The 16,336-nt window shown below is 45.3% G+C and overlaps 2 protein-coding genes across 2 annotated transcripts; both read right to left on the bottom strand.

Annotated features, from left to right (window-relative positions):
* Positions 1 to 1,138: 1,138 nt before the first annotated feature.
* Positions 1,139 to 7,090, bottom strand: TMED8 (transmembrane p24 trafficking protein family member 8). The gene is made up of 6 exons (XM_065751765.1): positions 6,987 to 7,090; positions 6,733 to 6,811; positions 4,864 to 4,993; positions 3,817 to 3,958; positions 3,252 to 3,551; positions 1,139 to 2,335 (listed from the first exon to the last, which is right to left on the bottom strand). Exons 1-6 carry the CDS (start codon positions 7,078 to 7,080, stop codon positions 2,118 to 2,120), a joined length of 963 nt encoding a protein of 320 aa, XP_065607837.1. The 5' UTR covers positions 7,081 to 7,090; the 3' UTR covers positions 1,139 to 2,117.
* A 6,895-nt stretch (positions 7,091 to 13,985) lies between these two features.
* NOXRED1 (NADP dependent oxidoreductase domain containing 1) lies at positions 13,986 to 16,049 on the bottom strand. The gene is given in 6 exon segments (XM_065747482.1): positions 13,986 to 14,189; positions 14,191 to 14,416; positions 14,919 to 15,141; positions 15,340 to 15,494; positions 15,748 to 15,928; positions 16,028 to 16,049. Coding segments are annotated over 6 exon segments (858 nt in total). The 3' UTR covers positions 13,986 to 14,138.
* Positions 16,050 to 16,336: the final 287 nt, after the last annotated feature.

Here is a 16,336-nt window from a genome sequence, read left to right as displayed (position 1 = left end):
ATAAATCCTAATTAGAAAGTGGATCAGATGCCACACAGTGTCTCGTACATTAACCAGCAAGTGCACACAGGGCCCTGCAGATTATATCAGAAAGGACTGAAGGCAGCCATCACACTGGGCAGCACTGACATTTTTGGTCAGACAATGAAAAGTCATCTCAGTGTCAAAGAGCTTCAGGGGCAAAGGTTAAAAAAAAAAAAATCGGGGAGAGCCCTATGCAAGTTGCTCAGGCCTGATTCAAGTGCTGTACAAAGGCCACAAGATAGTCCTTCATCTCACCAAGAATAATATTCCCTCTACCAAGTCTTACAGTTCTACCTTCCCATAAGGCTGCCCTATGTTTCCCTCTGCTTGAGGAACAGCTTTGCAGCTCCCCTGTGGCCAGGTTCTCTCTTCTCTCCCTCCCTTGAGAAAGGCTTCCAACTCAGGGCCCAGAAGAGCAGCAGCTCACTTCTTACCCTGACCAGCTCTGCTCCCTGCCTGCTCACCCAGGGAGCAACCATGCTCCAATCAGTTTTCTGGTTTTCATTCTTCCTGCTCCAAGCTTGGGCTGTTGTACTATAAACTTCTCTCTCACATACACATCTTTTTGACCTACTAAGTGCTCTGAGGCAATGAATAAGTAAGCAGAGATGGAAGAATAGCTTGAACACAAGGAAAATTCCACAGCATTACATTATAGCCTTAAAAGGAAATATGCAGCACTCCTAGGACAGTGAAGTCTTTGGCTTTAACTACCCCAAAATGATTTTCTTATCATTCCCTCGCAGTAAAGGGAATGGACTGAACAGAGGTGCTTTACCTAGAGGATTTAAAAATAAAACTCAGAATTCCACTAGGATCACTGTGCAAATAACCATTCTGTGTCTCTGCAAAGAGGTATCAAAATGTAAACACATTACTATTCTTAAAAAGAACATGATTTTAAGTAATAAACAATAGTTGCTGATAAATGTGATTTAAAACTCATCTCTGAAGGATTAACGTAATCCTTGTTCAACTCTGCCATCACTAGCCACTAAAACATGCCAAGAAACTCCATGATTCACCACAGGATCAGGGCTAGCAATGGCCTCGCTCATTCTGGTTTACAGAAAGGATTGGGTAAATTTCACCCCTTTTGAGTTTCTGTTCCTTTGCAACAGCAATAGCAGCTAAGAAACCACGCTTCCCTGGGGAGCATCTTCCTTACTATATACGCTATTATCCAGATGGCAGCAATAGCAGTGAACCAAGTGCTGCTACAAAGAAACATTTTTGTATATTTGTTGGTTGTATCCCAACCTTTCCACATTTATTCAGTACAGCAGTAAACCATTTTTTTTTCTGTAATCCAGATGTAAAACAAGAAAAAACTTTGTGGTTACTGGAGTTTTAATCATAATTTTTATATCTCTACAACCTACAGATGCAACATCCAATTCTTTAATCCACAGGAAAAATCTTCCTATGAAATTGTATTCATGCACTCCCCTCCCCAGCCCCATACCCTTTTCTAACACGTGGGTACCATAGGTTTGGGCTGGCTGCTGGGCCATGCCATCTGCACCAGCTGCCACTGGCATCCTCACATACAGGAACGAAGGAAGTGCTGGCAGCTGGTGACACATAGTGGTGGTAAGTGATAAAATTATCAGTGGTTAAGTGACAAGCCAGACGTTTTTTTTTTTTGTCTCACTGCTGCTGACAGCTGCCCTCTAGTGATCCAGATACAGCAGAAGAGCCTGAAGAATTATTTACAAAACAGCAACAGATGAAGAATACTTTGACTTCATTTTGTACCACTGCAACAGAAGGAAACCAAGACCAGCTGCACCTGGCCTCTGAGCATTCACTGGCTGTGATAAAGGCCAAACACTATACCTACAGAGAGCAGTACTCCCAGAGTTTTATAGAAATAACAGCTGCCTGCAGACAACCAGACACAACCACCTTTCTCCACCGGGACAGCTAGGAAGGAGGGTGTGGGGAGAAACCAAGTTGTGTCTGAAGAGTTGCTAGCAGAGTTGTGCCTTGGTTCTGTCACACAAAAGTGACCATCAGGGAGTATCAGGGCTGGGTGGCAGCCCGCTATGCTCACTGCCTCCTGTCTGCCATCCCTGCCCATTCCCATCCCTTCAGCTAGTGTAAAAGACATGAAAGAACAGAGTCTTATTGCGGAGGAGAGAGTACGAGTTATCAAATTTCAGCAGGTAGATGCCCTCTCCTGGGTAGTCATGGCTGCCTGCCTGCACCTCCCGATGGCTGTCCCTTCGATACACAGGCATGATTTCTCCATAGCGGCTCCGCAGATAGCTTTTGGAGCCCCTTTCCACATCACCAACAGGGGCAAGTCCTGAACGGGAAAGAGGAGAAAAGTAAGAAAGCATCAGTTAAGCTACTAGATGGCCCATAAAAAACTTAAGTAATACCAGAATATAGAGGCATGTAAACATAAGGAGGGCTACCTATGATAGCATTACACGTAGTGACTGCCCTATCCTCTGCTAATACTACCTACAAAGCCCAGCTTTTCCTACAAAAGGACGTGTTGAAGATCAGTTCTTCTTGCAACACTAATGAAACAGTACATACTTGCCTGCCAGCCTCGCCTACTATCCCTGAACTCGCCCTCTAGACAGTTCACTCCTCTTATATATGCCACAACCAGGTTTTCTTAAGGAGGCCTGGTGCTACTGACATGGAGCAAAGGAAAGGTGGGAAAGGTCTTCACTGTAACTTCACTTGGTTTGTACACCCTCAATTCACTCCTTCCTCATACATGAACCTATACCTTTTGGAGAACTTGCAAGATTGATTTCAGACACCAAACCCCAAGCTGCACCGGTCACTAATACTGCAATCACAGAATGGGCAATATGTTTCACAGGCACTAAGGCATAAATAGCAATCTGCAGGAATTAACAATACACTGGGACAATGTAAAAAAAAAAAAAAACATGAAACTTTGTTATCATCTATCACCAAAAATTTCTCAACTAGAAAAGCTTATCAGCTGGAAGAGTGATTTCTCCTTTGTTTTTCAATGTATTAAATTTCAAAAGTGCTCCTGGAGGAGGACTGCCAATGACAAGTGCTGAAACAGGAAGAGCTAACCACTTTCTCATTTTAGCCTAACCAAACCCAAAAAGACTGCAGAGATAACAAAAAGGACTGGGTAAGCAAAGTAGACAGAAAATGCAGCATCTGACAAACATTGTCAGCAGCATGGCAATGAGCACTGCAAAATAACTCTCCAAGTGTGCACCAACCTTCAAGTTCCTCTTCCTCCTCTTCATCCTCCTCATCACTGGATTCACTGACCTGAACAGTAATGGCAGTACTAGTAACAGTGGTCCAGTCAAAATAGACTCCAAATCCAATGTCATAATCATCTGTAGCAAACTCCCAGCAAACACGTTTCCCATCAGGATGGGTTGGCACACGGACTGTCACCACCTCACCTCGTTTCACCACCATCCTACCATTCTTCTCCTTTCCCACCTTGACTTTGAATTCCTTCATCTTCCCTGTGGTCCACGTAGTAGGTGGAGCCAGAGGGGGGGGCTGAGCTGAAACAAAGAGAAAAAAATAATCAGCTATCTTACTACTGGCCAAATTACCATAAATAGCTTCACTATTTCAGTTATGGCTCTTGTATTCTGGAGCTGGGTATGAAGTTTTCTCGCATCACTATCAAGGAGCCCACAGTTTCAGCAGGAACCAGCAGTGCCTCCAAGGCAGCCTCTACTGTTCTCTGGCCAAAGTAGGCACTGGCACTTAAAAAAAAAAAGCGGCCACAGTGTAATTAACAAATTATATCCTTCCAGGACTCACCTTTTCTCTGCTCCCCAAGAAGGTCTGTAGTTTCCAGCTCAGCTGAAAGGATATCCACAGCACCAGTGTGATCTGACTGAATCATGACTATATCCCCTGCTCCTTGATGTATGTGGTACTTGGTCATTCGAACAAGAGCTTCCTGCACAAAGCACATACATCCAGTCACAAGGAATATAATGGTAAGAAAGTCCCAAGATCCATTTACAATAACTCAGTAGTAACTCAGGCTGAAGTCAGGTCAGATACTGCAGAAACTTCTATTAGAGCTAGAAAGAAACACCTTGCTCTGAGGTACCTCAGCGCATTATTTTCCCCAGCATTAACTTGGAAGTCACATGCTGCATTTAATGTCACAAACCACACATCCCTTAGACTCCCCAGGAGTCTCTGGGCAGGCACACGTTTGCATCTTCCTAAGAGTTAATTGCCACCTTTTAGCAAAGCAACAGCCTTGCAGATGCAGCTCACTGCTCCTGGAAAGCAATCCCAAAACGCTTCCTCTCTAGGGAGTGCTTTTCAGCTCTGTCTGCATCTACATTGCAGCACAATCACACTGACATCAACTTCGTCCTAGGTGAAGGTCCATCTGGATTACTGGGGCCAGCCCTCACTCCATATATGAAAACACACAGCCCCTGAGCTGTGTGACACTGGTACAGGTTTTCCCAGCTGTATTTGTAATATAAATAAATTGGCTGCTCGACAAAAGAAAAGATGGCAGAATCCCTTCCACTCCCTATGCTATAAATATGCATGAGGGGAATCCCCAGAAGACCCAGACAACAGACAGAAGGTGAGAATAACCTTGAAACCTCGGCAAGCAAAAATGTGCAAGGAAGCAAGGACCAGCAGAAGGCACAAGAGAGATTTTGCAAAGCAAGTTAGTAACTTGTACCTCTCACTAACATAAGGAAGACATCACTATTACTTTCATCTTCACACAACCCTTAAAGCCTCATTCCCGCAGTCATTAAGCACAAGCAGTAGGGTGGAAGAAATGCTGCTGCACCTCCTTCCTTTCTTTTAGACATCAGAAACACCTACCTCTTTGGTGGACTCTATTTGGTCAGGCAGCTTCTCTTCTGCTTCAGCCACTTTCTGGTCCTCCAAAATGCAACTGTCTTCCTTTGAACCCTCTGTTGCATCCGCGCTCACGGGTGATCCAATCTGCGACCTCTCAGAAGAAAAAAGCACAATTCAGCACCTACACTAAGGTCAAAAGCAGCAGAGCTCAGCTGTGAGAAGGACTACTCCAAGGCAACCAGAACTCAGGACACAGGACAGAGGCACCAAGCATCCTGCCGTTAGTGCCTCACACCCCAGTTCTGCCCTTGTCACCAGACAGGGAGCAACTTCAGAGAGATATTCCATATTTAATGTCCTTTGAACAACAGTGATTTACTGCACACACTTGCTAACACTGAACTGAGCAGTGCAACAAATCAGCAGCAACTTTCTGCTCAATAAAGTACACCTCCTGCTATGCCAGCTACTACATGACGTCAGAGGCCAATCAGATCAGTGAAAATATTCAAAACAGTTTTGAAAGCCATCCTGAAAGAGCCCTACCACAACCTTCCCCATCAGCAATTCCAAGCAATGCAGAGAACACACAGGTCCCTCTGCTGTATTCAAATATACTGCACAGGCAAGCAAGCTGTACACCAAACAACAGCAGCACAGCAACAGTAAAGAGGTCCAAAACCTGCACTGTGATGAGGGGGTCATATTAGAACAAAAAGAGAGGCTCAAAGAATGAAAAGAATGAGCAAAAAATGAAACATTCCTGAAATTCCGGCCCTGCTGAAGATTTCTTTTCTACATTACTGTAAAATAAATAAATACATCCTTTCACAGAGGAGAGATAGTCTCATTAGCAAGGGATCAGACTATTAATCTAGTGTGGAATAGTTAACAAAGACTGCAGCTCCACTCAGACACATTCCATGCTGAATCTGTACAGAAGAGTAGAACTAGAACAGGGCAAACCAAGAGTAAGCCTCACAAACAGACCTACGACGTTCTGCCAATTCCTCCTCAAGCAGCTGTTCTGGATCATCCCTTTTGGACCTCTTCCTTTCAAAGGAGATTCAACATACCCAAATTCATCAAGTAAGAGCCATGAATACCCAGCAACTACCCTGGCCATTCTGTTCACAGGCTGCGTTCATTCCTTGAAGAAAACTGGATGCCATAATAAAGAGTGACATAAAAAAAATGCCTGGAGTCAAGAAGGCTGATGTCATCTGCATAAAACTAAGAGGACATCATATAGCTATTCTAACGAGTTGCTTGTTGTTGTCTTTTATATATATATATATATATATATATATATATTTTTTTTTTTTTTTTTTTATTAAGGAAGCTGTTGTTTAAAGAATAGTATGATCTACTTTCTGACAAACAGAACTTGCAGTTTTCTGAAATTGTGTCACAAGCAACACGTGTAAGCAAAACTTCATGTGCCCAGCGGTAACAACAAGCCAAGCATCTGATAAGGAGTGCGGGCAGCAGCATTAGGGGAAGGCTGATCTGGAAGGCAAAGGCTGAAGAACAAAAAAACGCTGTCAATAAAACAGCATTAGGAATACGTTTGCTCAGCCTCCACACAGTGCAAGTGCTTAAAACAACCGAACCACCCCGAACATTTCGTGAAAGCTCGTTAGCTCCAACAAGCCACGAGCTGCAAAACTTTCTGGGGTTGTCTCCAACCCCGTCGATCCTGCACCGTGAACAGGCGAGCCATAAGCTACACTTTGTTATTTCATAGGTTTAAAACGCAAGCTCGCAGGGGCAGCTCCTCCTATGCTGAACCGCCCGAAAGAAGGGTCTCCAGCCCCCACTCTGCAGCCGCACAGTGGCAGCTCCCGCGCAGGGAACGGACGGCACACGGCAAAGCGGACGCTTTCCTACCCGCACGGCGATGCGCTGCGCTCCGAGCCGTCACCCCGCTGCTCTGCGGGCTCCGTCCTCCGGGCTGCGGCTTCATCTTCTAACGACAAACAGAACGCGGGGGAGAAATCACTGCCCACCCTTGTGACCACGCGGACCGGAGGTCGCGCGGGCAGCGTCCAGACGAGGAGCCCCGCGCTCCCCGCCTGCCGCCAGCCCCGAGCAGACCGTCCCCACGCCGCCGCTGTTCCCCGGCCCCGCAGCCCGGCCCGTACCTGAGGAGAGATCGGCGCCGCTGAAGCCGCCCGGCGCCCCGGCAGCCGGGGGCTCGAATCGGGAGCCGGCGGCGGCGGCCAGCACGTCCGACATGGGCAGGGCCGGCGGGCGCGGGGCCCAGGGCGGCAGCCTGCCGCGGCGGAAACAGCCGAGCGAAGCCGAAGCGCCGCTCCCGTCGCCGGCGGAAACAGCCGAATGGGGAGAGAGGCGGAAAGAGCCGAGCGCCGCGTGTGCGGGTTACCGATGCTTTACTGTACCCCCCCGACAACGGAGCCAATGGAGAGCGGGTTCCGCAGAGCCGGGGGCAGGGGGGGCGGAAGGGAAAGCGGAGTACGCCGCAGGATGTGGCGGTTACCGTGGCAACGCGGCTCGGGGTGGGGAGGACGCGCGTCCGCCAATGTGGCCGAGCGCGGGGCGGGGACCCACCCCCCCGGGGCGGGGACCCACCCCCCCGGTCCTGGCCTGGGGAACCGCCGAGGTGGCCGAGTGGGTGGCGGGGCTCGGCTTCCCCCAGTACCAGGTGCGGGGCCGCCACTGCCTGGGTCAGAGGCCTGGGACACCGTGATGGAACAAGGGGGAATGGCTTTAACCGAGTCTCCTTGAGACTCAGGTTAGATGTTGGGGAAATTCTTTACTCAGAGGACGGAGAGGAGTGACACTGCTGCCCAGAAGCTGTGCGTGCCCCATCCCTGGAGGCACTGAAGGCCAGGCTGGATGGGGCCCTGGGCAGCCTGAGCTGGTTGGGGTCAGCCCTGCCAACAGCACGGGTTGGGGCTGGGTGGGCTTTGAGGTCCCTCCAACCCAAGCCATTCTGTGTCTGTATGATTCTACAACACTGGCGGGGGATGGCCGAGGTCTACTGATGTCCCATCAGCTTCCCTTCTGCTTCCCTGCCCAGGAGTGCTTCAGAGCCAACGCCATCACCGGCCGCCGCCTCATCCTGGTGAACTGCTCCAGCCTGCCAGCCCTGGGCGTCACTGACTTCAGACACATGCAGGTGCACACGTGTGCTGAGGTGCTGCGGCTGCCTCGGCCCATCAGAGCTCTGGCCTCATCTGCTTACCAGGATGCTGTCACTCATCTGCCCGGGCAGAATGTGTGTTAGCACTGAGCCTGAAACCAGACAAACAATCCAATGACTGTGTTGTTCAAGTCGGCAGATGTAACTCCATAGCTGACTGAGGACTGCAGGCTGCCTTTCCAGGACATCAGCACATCAGAAGTGCTTTGCCTTTCTTTTAGCTTATGTTACTCCTCTGACCCCAGAAGATCACTTAGCAAGATGCAAATGTCTTCCTTAGATGCTCCCTCAGAATTTCCTTCCAGTAATTTTCCACTTACTAATCTCTTTGATTTAATTTATAGAACATCTGCAAATCTGGGCAGCTTTAACCTGCAACAGTCAAACCACAGTTCTCAAGCAGCAGAAGGGCAACTCATTATTACTTCCTTGTTTTATACTCTGCTGAACACAAATGGCTCTGCTTCTTCCCCATTTTATAAACATGTAATTTTCTGGTAATTTTCCTTTCAAGGCATTGTTTCTGTAAAACTACCAATGGATAAGCTAAGGTTAGGGCTGCAGCTTGGCCTTCCAAAGATTCCTGAAGTTTCAGAGGTGCAGCATTTCATGCTTACAATATATGTAGGTAATTTTTGTATCCTTTAGAATTCATTTAGTTTTCACTAACCATGGAAAGAGCTGGATGGAAGAGAGTGTCTTTTATTTATCTTTTATTTATTTATCTTTATCTTTTATTTATCTCTCATTCCATCTGTTTATCCCTCATGTAGGGATGGCCACAGAAAATGCAAGAAACTTCACCAACATGTTGCATGAGTATTACAGCTCAGTATTTGAAATACACTGAGGTTTACTCTTAATTCAATCATACTTCTTTTCCATAACTCTATTAAAACCAGCAGCAGTAGAACGGCGTGTGATACCAGAGATGCTGGCTGTGAATTTTGGATTAACATAAAAATAGTAAAGGACCCAATAGAACTTAGAGCTTTTGTGATTTGGATGTTTTGGTTTACTTTCCAGTATACCACTAATACTTAGCCAACTCTGGGTTTAGCCAAAGGAAATCTGGATTTTTAAAAGAGATTTTACATTTTACCATTGTGTACATATACTTAGGAAGTAGCACAGATGTTCCTTGTGTTTTATAAAGTGTGAAATAGAGTAGTTAATAGTGATGTGTCTTGCCAGGGACCTGTGGTTTGACTGCTGTGACTTAAAGTTACCCATCACCTTAAAGTCAGCATCAGAAAGAAAACTACTGAATGCTGAGATGCTTAACAGCATGTATCCCGTGCAACAGTAGTCATAGCTAGAGAAGCATGAGCTTAGGTTTGTTTGAAAGTTCTGGGAGGAGATATTTCAGTCAGGAATGGATTCTCTGTCTGAATCACGGTCATCCACTATTGACTGATTTTAGTTGCCCTGATCACATGCTTCCCCTTAAATGCATCCTCCCCTTTGACCGTCAAATCCAGTCTCTTGCAAAGTCAAACTTCCTTATCTTGAATCCAAACAAAAGGTAGCATAGACTTTGTCATTGAAGAAGTATATTTATGTACTAAAAAGAGCCTTAAAATAACATGTAGGAGAAAAACTAGATAAAACTGCTTTCCAGTGATGTAAGTTATTGATATAAAAAAACACATCAGAAATGCAGCTAATACAGAAGGGTCAAGAGGAGGTCTGATTTGTGATCAAAAGGTGCTAGGCTTTAACACAAGCCTCAGTTCAAAGCAGGTACCCGTGTGCCTGGTGACTAGAGCCTTCTGAGCCTACAAAGCATAGATGCGCAGAGACCTGGCATGAGAAGCCAGGGGACAGCAGAGCTCAGACTGGAACGACAGAGTGACTGTAATAAGTGTCAGCATTCCTCTGAGGCCTTTGTAGCAGTATGAATGTAGGAGCAAAATGAAAAACACCAACTCAGAATCAGGTAGTGAATCTTAGACAAGCCTAGGAATAAAAATGAGGTTTTGCTTTAGTTGTGAAGTGACTTGACTTGGTTTTAGTTACTGGCTTGTCATTTCATCCTATTTTGAATACGTGGCTGAGAAATTGAAAAAGACCACACAAGTAATCCTTAAAGAGAAAACATAACAGAAAGTTGAACTGATAAAACACATCCAGAATACTTGCAGCTGTTTCCTAGGAGAGCAAATCTCTTCAGGGAATAAAGACTCTTCTGGGTCACAGATAGGAAAAGTCTTCTGGTTTCAAAAGAAAGGTGATATCTAGTTGTGGGTTTTGTGGGTTTTTTTTTCAGGAGTCAGAAAGGATAATTTACCCAGTTGTAGTACTGCTGGAATTGATTCATTGATCCCATTCTTTATCAGAACAAGTTGACTTACATTTCATTTCCCTCTCTCCTCTCCATAATGGAAATTGAGGGATTTGAGGCTGCACTTACTGATCCAGAGGGATTTGAGGCTTCACTTACTGATCCAAGCCAATTGTTTCACATTTGATTTACAGTTGTTTTCCCCAGAGAACACAAGGTAGAAGTTCAAATAACCAGGGAGAGAGAAAATCTTTGTACTCTGGTAAATAGCGAACAGTGCTTTTTTATTCTAGAGTACCAAAAAGCAATTTCACCTCTAAGCTTCCCTCTGGCTGAGCAATCAACTGTTTGTTTGAAATTGAATATGACACCAAAAATACCAATTAGAACCATGGGTTTTAATGTTGTTCAGAGGTGAAGGCATTGCAATGCTGGCTTTGTTCATACAGAACCTCCCAAGAGCAGCCCTAGTGCAAGAAGAGACAGCTTCTGTAGTCAGTTATCTGCACTTGCCAAAGGTGACAAGCTCTCTATATGATTTTTAATCCCCAGCCCCTCATTGGGCTATAGGGATTTTGTATGGTAGTTGTTTAACAGATTAAAAAAACTAAGCCATAGGAAATCAACTGCAAAACCTGCTCTTTCTCCAGTAGAAACTGAAGGAGAGACTAACCAGGCCAGGATAAGTGGTAGCTGGCATACCCCAGCAAGCTTACAAATTAGACTATCTGGGATGTCTTCCAGAGCTTGTAAGTGAGTGAGGAACATCTCAAACTTCAGAAGAACCTAAATATTCTTGAAAATCACTCTCCATCCTGCTGCCTTCTTGTGACTTTTACCTCTGCCCTACTCTGGTGGGATCTAGGTTCACAGAGGTTCAAGCTGACTGGGCCCACCTGGGGCCCTCAGTAAAAGTGTAGTAGAGAAGGTGCAAAGGTAATGTCACAATGCTGCAGATGGGGGCACGCAACTTCCCAACCAGAAATATCAGGGAAAGGCTGATAGCAGTCAAAACATGATAGTTTCTATAGAAATGAGCATGATAGCATCAGTTCAATGACACAGAAACATTTTGCAATATAGGGGAAATGGCAGTTTGATAAAAAAAACTACACATTAAATTTTCTGAAAGCAGCTTGGCATGGTCAAGTGAAGTTACTGCTGATTTTAATTCCACTGTACTTGTATTTTAAAGTATATCAAAGCCACTGAAAATACCAGTTCCATTGTTTGTTTGATTGCAGATAACGTAGTGTACTGCCCCTTAGGCTCAAGCTGAGCTTGGGGGAAAGTTTTGAGGAAATGCTGTGAAAGACCAATAAAACCTTGTGAACTACATTTCAACACTTCAATCAAATAAGAAACAAGAATAACAGCAAGTCTCTACACCAACAGTCCCAGTACAGCTGGCTCAGACAGCCACAGTCACCTCTGATTTTCTTAATGAGCAATATGGCTTACTGGCTTAATTAGTTTTTCCAGCTCTTCTATGTATAGACCCAGTTATTGACAATATAACTTTGCAAACAGCAATGTTTTTGCATTAGGCAAACTCCAGCTCATTCATCCATAACTTGTTTGTTCTGCAAGTGCAAACAGGAAAGCCAGGCTGTTTGCACCACTAAAGAAAGCAGCTGTGAGGCTGTCACCCACAGTAAATCTGGAGAACGTGTAGTCTCCTCTCCTTTTACCGTGTCATACCAGGATCATGATTTCAGATCCTTCCTGAGTTGGAACTTCAAGTGTGAAAGTGTTTCAAAATTCAGAACCTCATATTCCTTTTTTGCTGCTTTGGCACTGAATGGTATTAGCTACTGTCCTTTAAAGTGAGAATTTCTGATGTTTTTGTCTTGTGTTTCAGGAGATTTCTCTGCATGTGCGGGAGCTGCTGGGAATTGAGGAACCTGTCTTTGGTAGATCCATTGCCCTCCCGTACAGAGACAACATGGGTCTCTTCCTGGAACAAAAGTCTCGATCAGGACAGAAAGCAGATGCCCTCACTTTCCCACAGTTTGTCCAAGAAGCAGGCCTAGAATCCCACTCTACATGTCCTCCTTTGCAACAAGCCCAGACTGGGGTAGAAACAGATGCCCTCCTTTTATCACAGAGAGCACAGAGTCAGGATTAGAGTCACACTTGCAGTTCCACTTGTGTAAGAACCCCACCTGGAGAAAACCATAACAGCAGTATACACCCTCATTAGCTTGCTATTTATCCAGGGTGGTATAGTTTCTCATTTTTCACTTTATAAAAAGCTATTGCAGCTCTTGGCCATTTGATGACACAAACACATCCCTGCATTGGCTCTTTTCCATAAGAATTCTCTGCAGTTCATTTGCTTCCAGGAACTAAGTGAAGCAAAACACATAAATCAGGTGTGACTTTACCACTAACGGTCTGTCTTTCATTTCTGCTTCACAGTTGATTAAAAAGACAAAAAAAAATCAATCCTAGACATATTTTAATTACCAGTGATTGTTAATAGTTTCCCTGTTGCTCAAGTGAATAGATTTCTCACAGGTTTTAGCATCTGCTGACTGGGAACACTGCTAACCCCAGAGATAAGACAAATGGCACACACAGTGACTGGTTTGTGTTGCCTGCTGCTATCAGCTACCTGGAGGTGCCAAGTTACAGAATAAATAACCAATCCTTGTCCTAATCATGGAACTGATTTTGTGCAAAACGGGACCAAGCAGTGGTTTATCATAGTAAACAGTACTGCAACACAAGGCAGGAACTGTGAGAAAATACTGTAAGCTTAAGTAGAGAAGTTGGAAAATGAAACTCTATTTGTCCTGAGTGGATTTGGACAAAATGTATAGTTAGTTAAATCTTTCTTTTTTGCTCAACAGGGTATCACAGAATCTGTAACAGCAGTCTTGAATTGTACATCCTAGCTGGAACAGGTACTGTCACCAACAAGAAATTGTGAGTTAAATATTAGTTAAAGCCTGGCTCAACAGAAGGAGGGCTCCAGTCTAAATCTTCACAGGTTTTTTTTGGTGACAGATTTCCCTGAGATCCTGCATGGGAAAGAAAAGATGGACCCCAGTCTTGTCTGGTTCTCTGGGTCAAAGCTGTACCACCACAAGTTAACTGTAATTCAGTTTTCTGATGGAACAGCAACAGGAACCCAGTGGAGTTGAATCAGATCACACAGACATCTTGGCCTGTGACAAGTAAGCTCAGACTAAAATCAGGCCAGATTCTGGCAGATTTAGAAAGAAGCTAGTTTATGAAGAAAGTTGCACAAGCTGTATGAAACTTGTAAAAGCAAATAAGTACATATGGGTACCGGCTGGAGTATGTTAGAGCTGAAGAACAACTACTGTGGCTTCTAGCAGCTCTCAGCCCAGTCTGAGGCAGCAGTCATTACCTTGTTCCACAGCTGTTCAACAAGGCCTGTGTTCACTACCAAAGCCACCTGCAGCAATTTACTAGCAACCAGTCTTAGGCCTCAAGCACATTGTCTCAAAATGTGAAAATTAACAGATGTCAGTGATGGTGTAAGGGAACTTGTTGTTACATTTGGCAAGGCTGCAGATGGAGTTTCTCAGAGGCAGAAAAGGAGTGTAAAGACAATGTAATTCTATTGGATAAACTTTTACCAACTTCCGTCAGTGTTTTGCATTATGACTGAAAAATGGATAATAAAGGTGTCTTTGGTTTTTTTTTGTCATTATTCTTGCTTGGCAGTATGAAGTCCTTATAGTCTGTTCTTTCTCTAGATACTACTGAGCCCAGCAAGGGAAATCAATGGAAGAGAGTTGTCAGCATCTCTGGGCTTTCATCCCTTTAGTACAAGATCTCAGCAAAGCACTCTGTCATGGGTTTCATTTTGGTTTATGAGGATTTAGAAAAACAGTCAGTAGTTTCTTCTGGAATTTCTGAAAAAAACATTTGTAGCAGCCATGGACAGTGAGGAGTCCTGATCCAACATCATGCCAGGTTCTGCTACAGCTAACATGGGAGAAGTCTTGGTGCTGGTCGTGTACCAGTCTCCAAAAGATGCCTGGTATAGCAGAGCAAGATGATTCTGGATAGTCTCACTCTTTTCTAGCAGCTGGCTAAAGGGAGACTCCCTCAGTTGTGCAGCTGTCAGGTCAAACCATGGGAAGCTTCTGAGAAGAAAAAATAATCAGAATCTTCTATAAGCAATAACGATCTGTACCAGCTTGCTAAAAATTTAACAAATATCAGTTTTATTTAAAATCTTTAAAACTGACTACTTGTCTCTTTCTTCGGTTTTGGGAAACAATCATACTCCAAGGCTTGAATCTAAGGTTCCAGATGTTACTGCACCATTCAAAGCAAAACTGAACATGACTGTAGAGAGATCCTGAAGCAGATCCCTCAAGCATAATTGCCTGACTTAACATCCTCAATGATCTCGTCTGTGAACTGAAGTAAGTTACCCATGAAAGATCTTCAAATATTCCCAGAGGATTTTGTTTCCTGTATCTGGTGCCCCAGTCCCAACCTGTGGCTTCAGTCAGTCCTGAACAATAGACAGACAGGAACAGGGGACCAGGGCAAAACAAACCAGTGATGGCAGTCTGGGTCTTTTATTTTTAGAGCAAAGAGAAAGCCTGGGCAAGCAGTACCTCAGCATCCAGCCCTTACTCCTCTTGAGTCATTGAAGAGGCAAAACTTTTGCTGACAAAACTCTCGCACATAAACCGTGGGCGGGAATCTTTCTGCTCTGCACAGATGTGGCAATGTTCAGGAAAGCAGAGGTCATTGAGCAATGCCAGTGCCTCCTGGTGAGGCAGGCTCTGCCACATGCTGCTATTCAGGGCCGCATAGAAAATGCCCACCAGCCATTTGCCATTGACTTTTATTTTCGCTGCACAACAACGAAAATCAAATGTCAGTAACCAGTGTGCACACAGGTGTGAAGAGAGATTCTCAGCCCTCTCTCCTGTAAACAATTGCATTAGCCATCAGAGCAAGCTTATCTGAAATCTTTGCTTTGGGATCATTTTAGGCAAGAATGCTGGAATTAATCTTTACTATCGAGTTTAAACAAAACGAGAGGCTGTACCTTGGGAGTTTAGGGGGCACATTGCCTGCACAATGGCAAGGTCTTGCAGCACCTCTGTGATGGTTCCTTTTGTCCCCCACTCCGTTGTAGGCTCCTTGCCAGGGCACTGGTACTGTGGCCTCATGATAGCATTGTAGCAAAGAAGTTGCTTCAACCTGAAAGCAAAGGCAGACCAAGAAGAGGAGGAGGGTGTCTAGGCTCACCTTTCAGAGTCCCATCCCCCCCCTTCAGCCCTGTGACCAGCAGTAAGGGAGCAACTGACTATGACCATGTTTGAAGCAAATTTCACAAGAAAATATGAGATGCTGTAACAGCTGTGCTCCCATGCAGCAATGGCTGTGCCAGCACCGTGCTGTTTTTGCCCCGTGAGCTTTGGGATGAATGGTAGTATGTGCAAGTCCACTTTACCTGGGCAGAGGGACAGCGGTGATGAGGCTGTACACCATGCAGGGTTCCTGGAGGGCTGGCCGGATGGCAGAGCAGACAGACAGCTTGTGTGATGGCAGGCAGCAGAGGAACAGGACATCTGCCCAGGCCGCCAGCAGTGCGTTGTCATAGAAGCAGGTGAGCCCTAGTTTCCACAGGTCTGCTGCAGCAAGGCGTACAGGGCTCAGAGCCCACGGACCCAGCACTGGCTATGACCTGTACAATGACCTTTAGCTGCTTAAACTTTTTGCATAGAACCCACCTTCTTCAGCAATGGGATGCATTTACCTGAGAATCCAATATCTATGTGTCAGAAGCACTGCATTCTGCACACCAAGCTCAGGAGATCAGTAGGCACATGTGTTCCAAAGCTTGGGGAACACAGGTGAGATTTATTCTTGGCTTAACCACGTTCCTCCAAGGACCTCAGCTTCATCTGCTGCTCCCTAGCATAAACTCCAACTAGCAACAACCCAGCAATTCCTGGCCTGGGGTAGATGGGTAAGCCTGGTAGAAAGCATTACCCTATCCAGCAGGATCCTGACTGCATTAGGAAGAAAGGCATCAGCAG

Source organism: Cyrtonyx montezumae, unplaced genomic scaffold, assembly GCF_038088225.1.
Source record: "Cyrtonyx montezumae isolate F1298 unplaced genomic scaffold, pur_monq_1.0 scaffold_10, whole genome shotgun sequence".
In the NCBI taxonomy this organism is placed as follows: domain Eukaryota; kingdom Metazoa; phylum Chordata; class Aves; order Galliformes; family Odontophoridae; genus Cyrtonyx; species Cyrtonyx montezumae.
This window is presented reverse-complemented; position numbering and strand designations above follow the sequence as displayed.

What these genes read in the sequence shown, in the direction of transcription:
- TMED8 (XM_065751765.1), bottom strand. Translation starts at nt 7,080, where the DNA reads ATGTCGGACGTGCTGGCCGCCGCCGCCGGCTCCCGATTCGAGCCCCCG. An exon ending in CGGCGCCGATCTCTCCTCAG is followed by an intron (nt 6,812 to 6,986) that starts GTACGGGCCGGG and finishes GTTTGTCGTTAG; the next exon opens with AAGATGAAGCCGCAGCCCGG. An exon ending in AAATAGAGTCCACCAAAGAG is followed by an intron (nt 3,959 to 4,863) that starts GTAGGTGTTTCT and finishes TGCTTTGTGCAG; the next exon opens with GAAGCTCTTGTTCGAATGAC.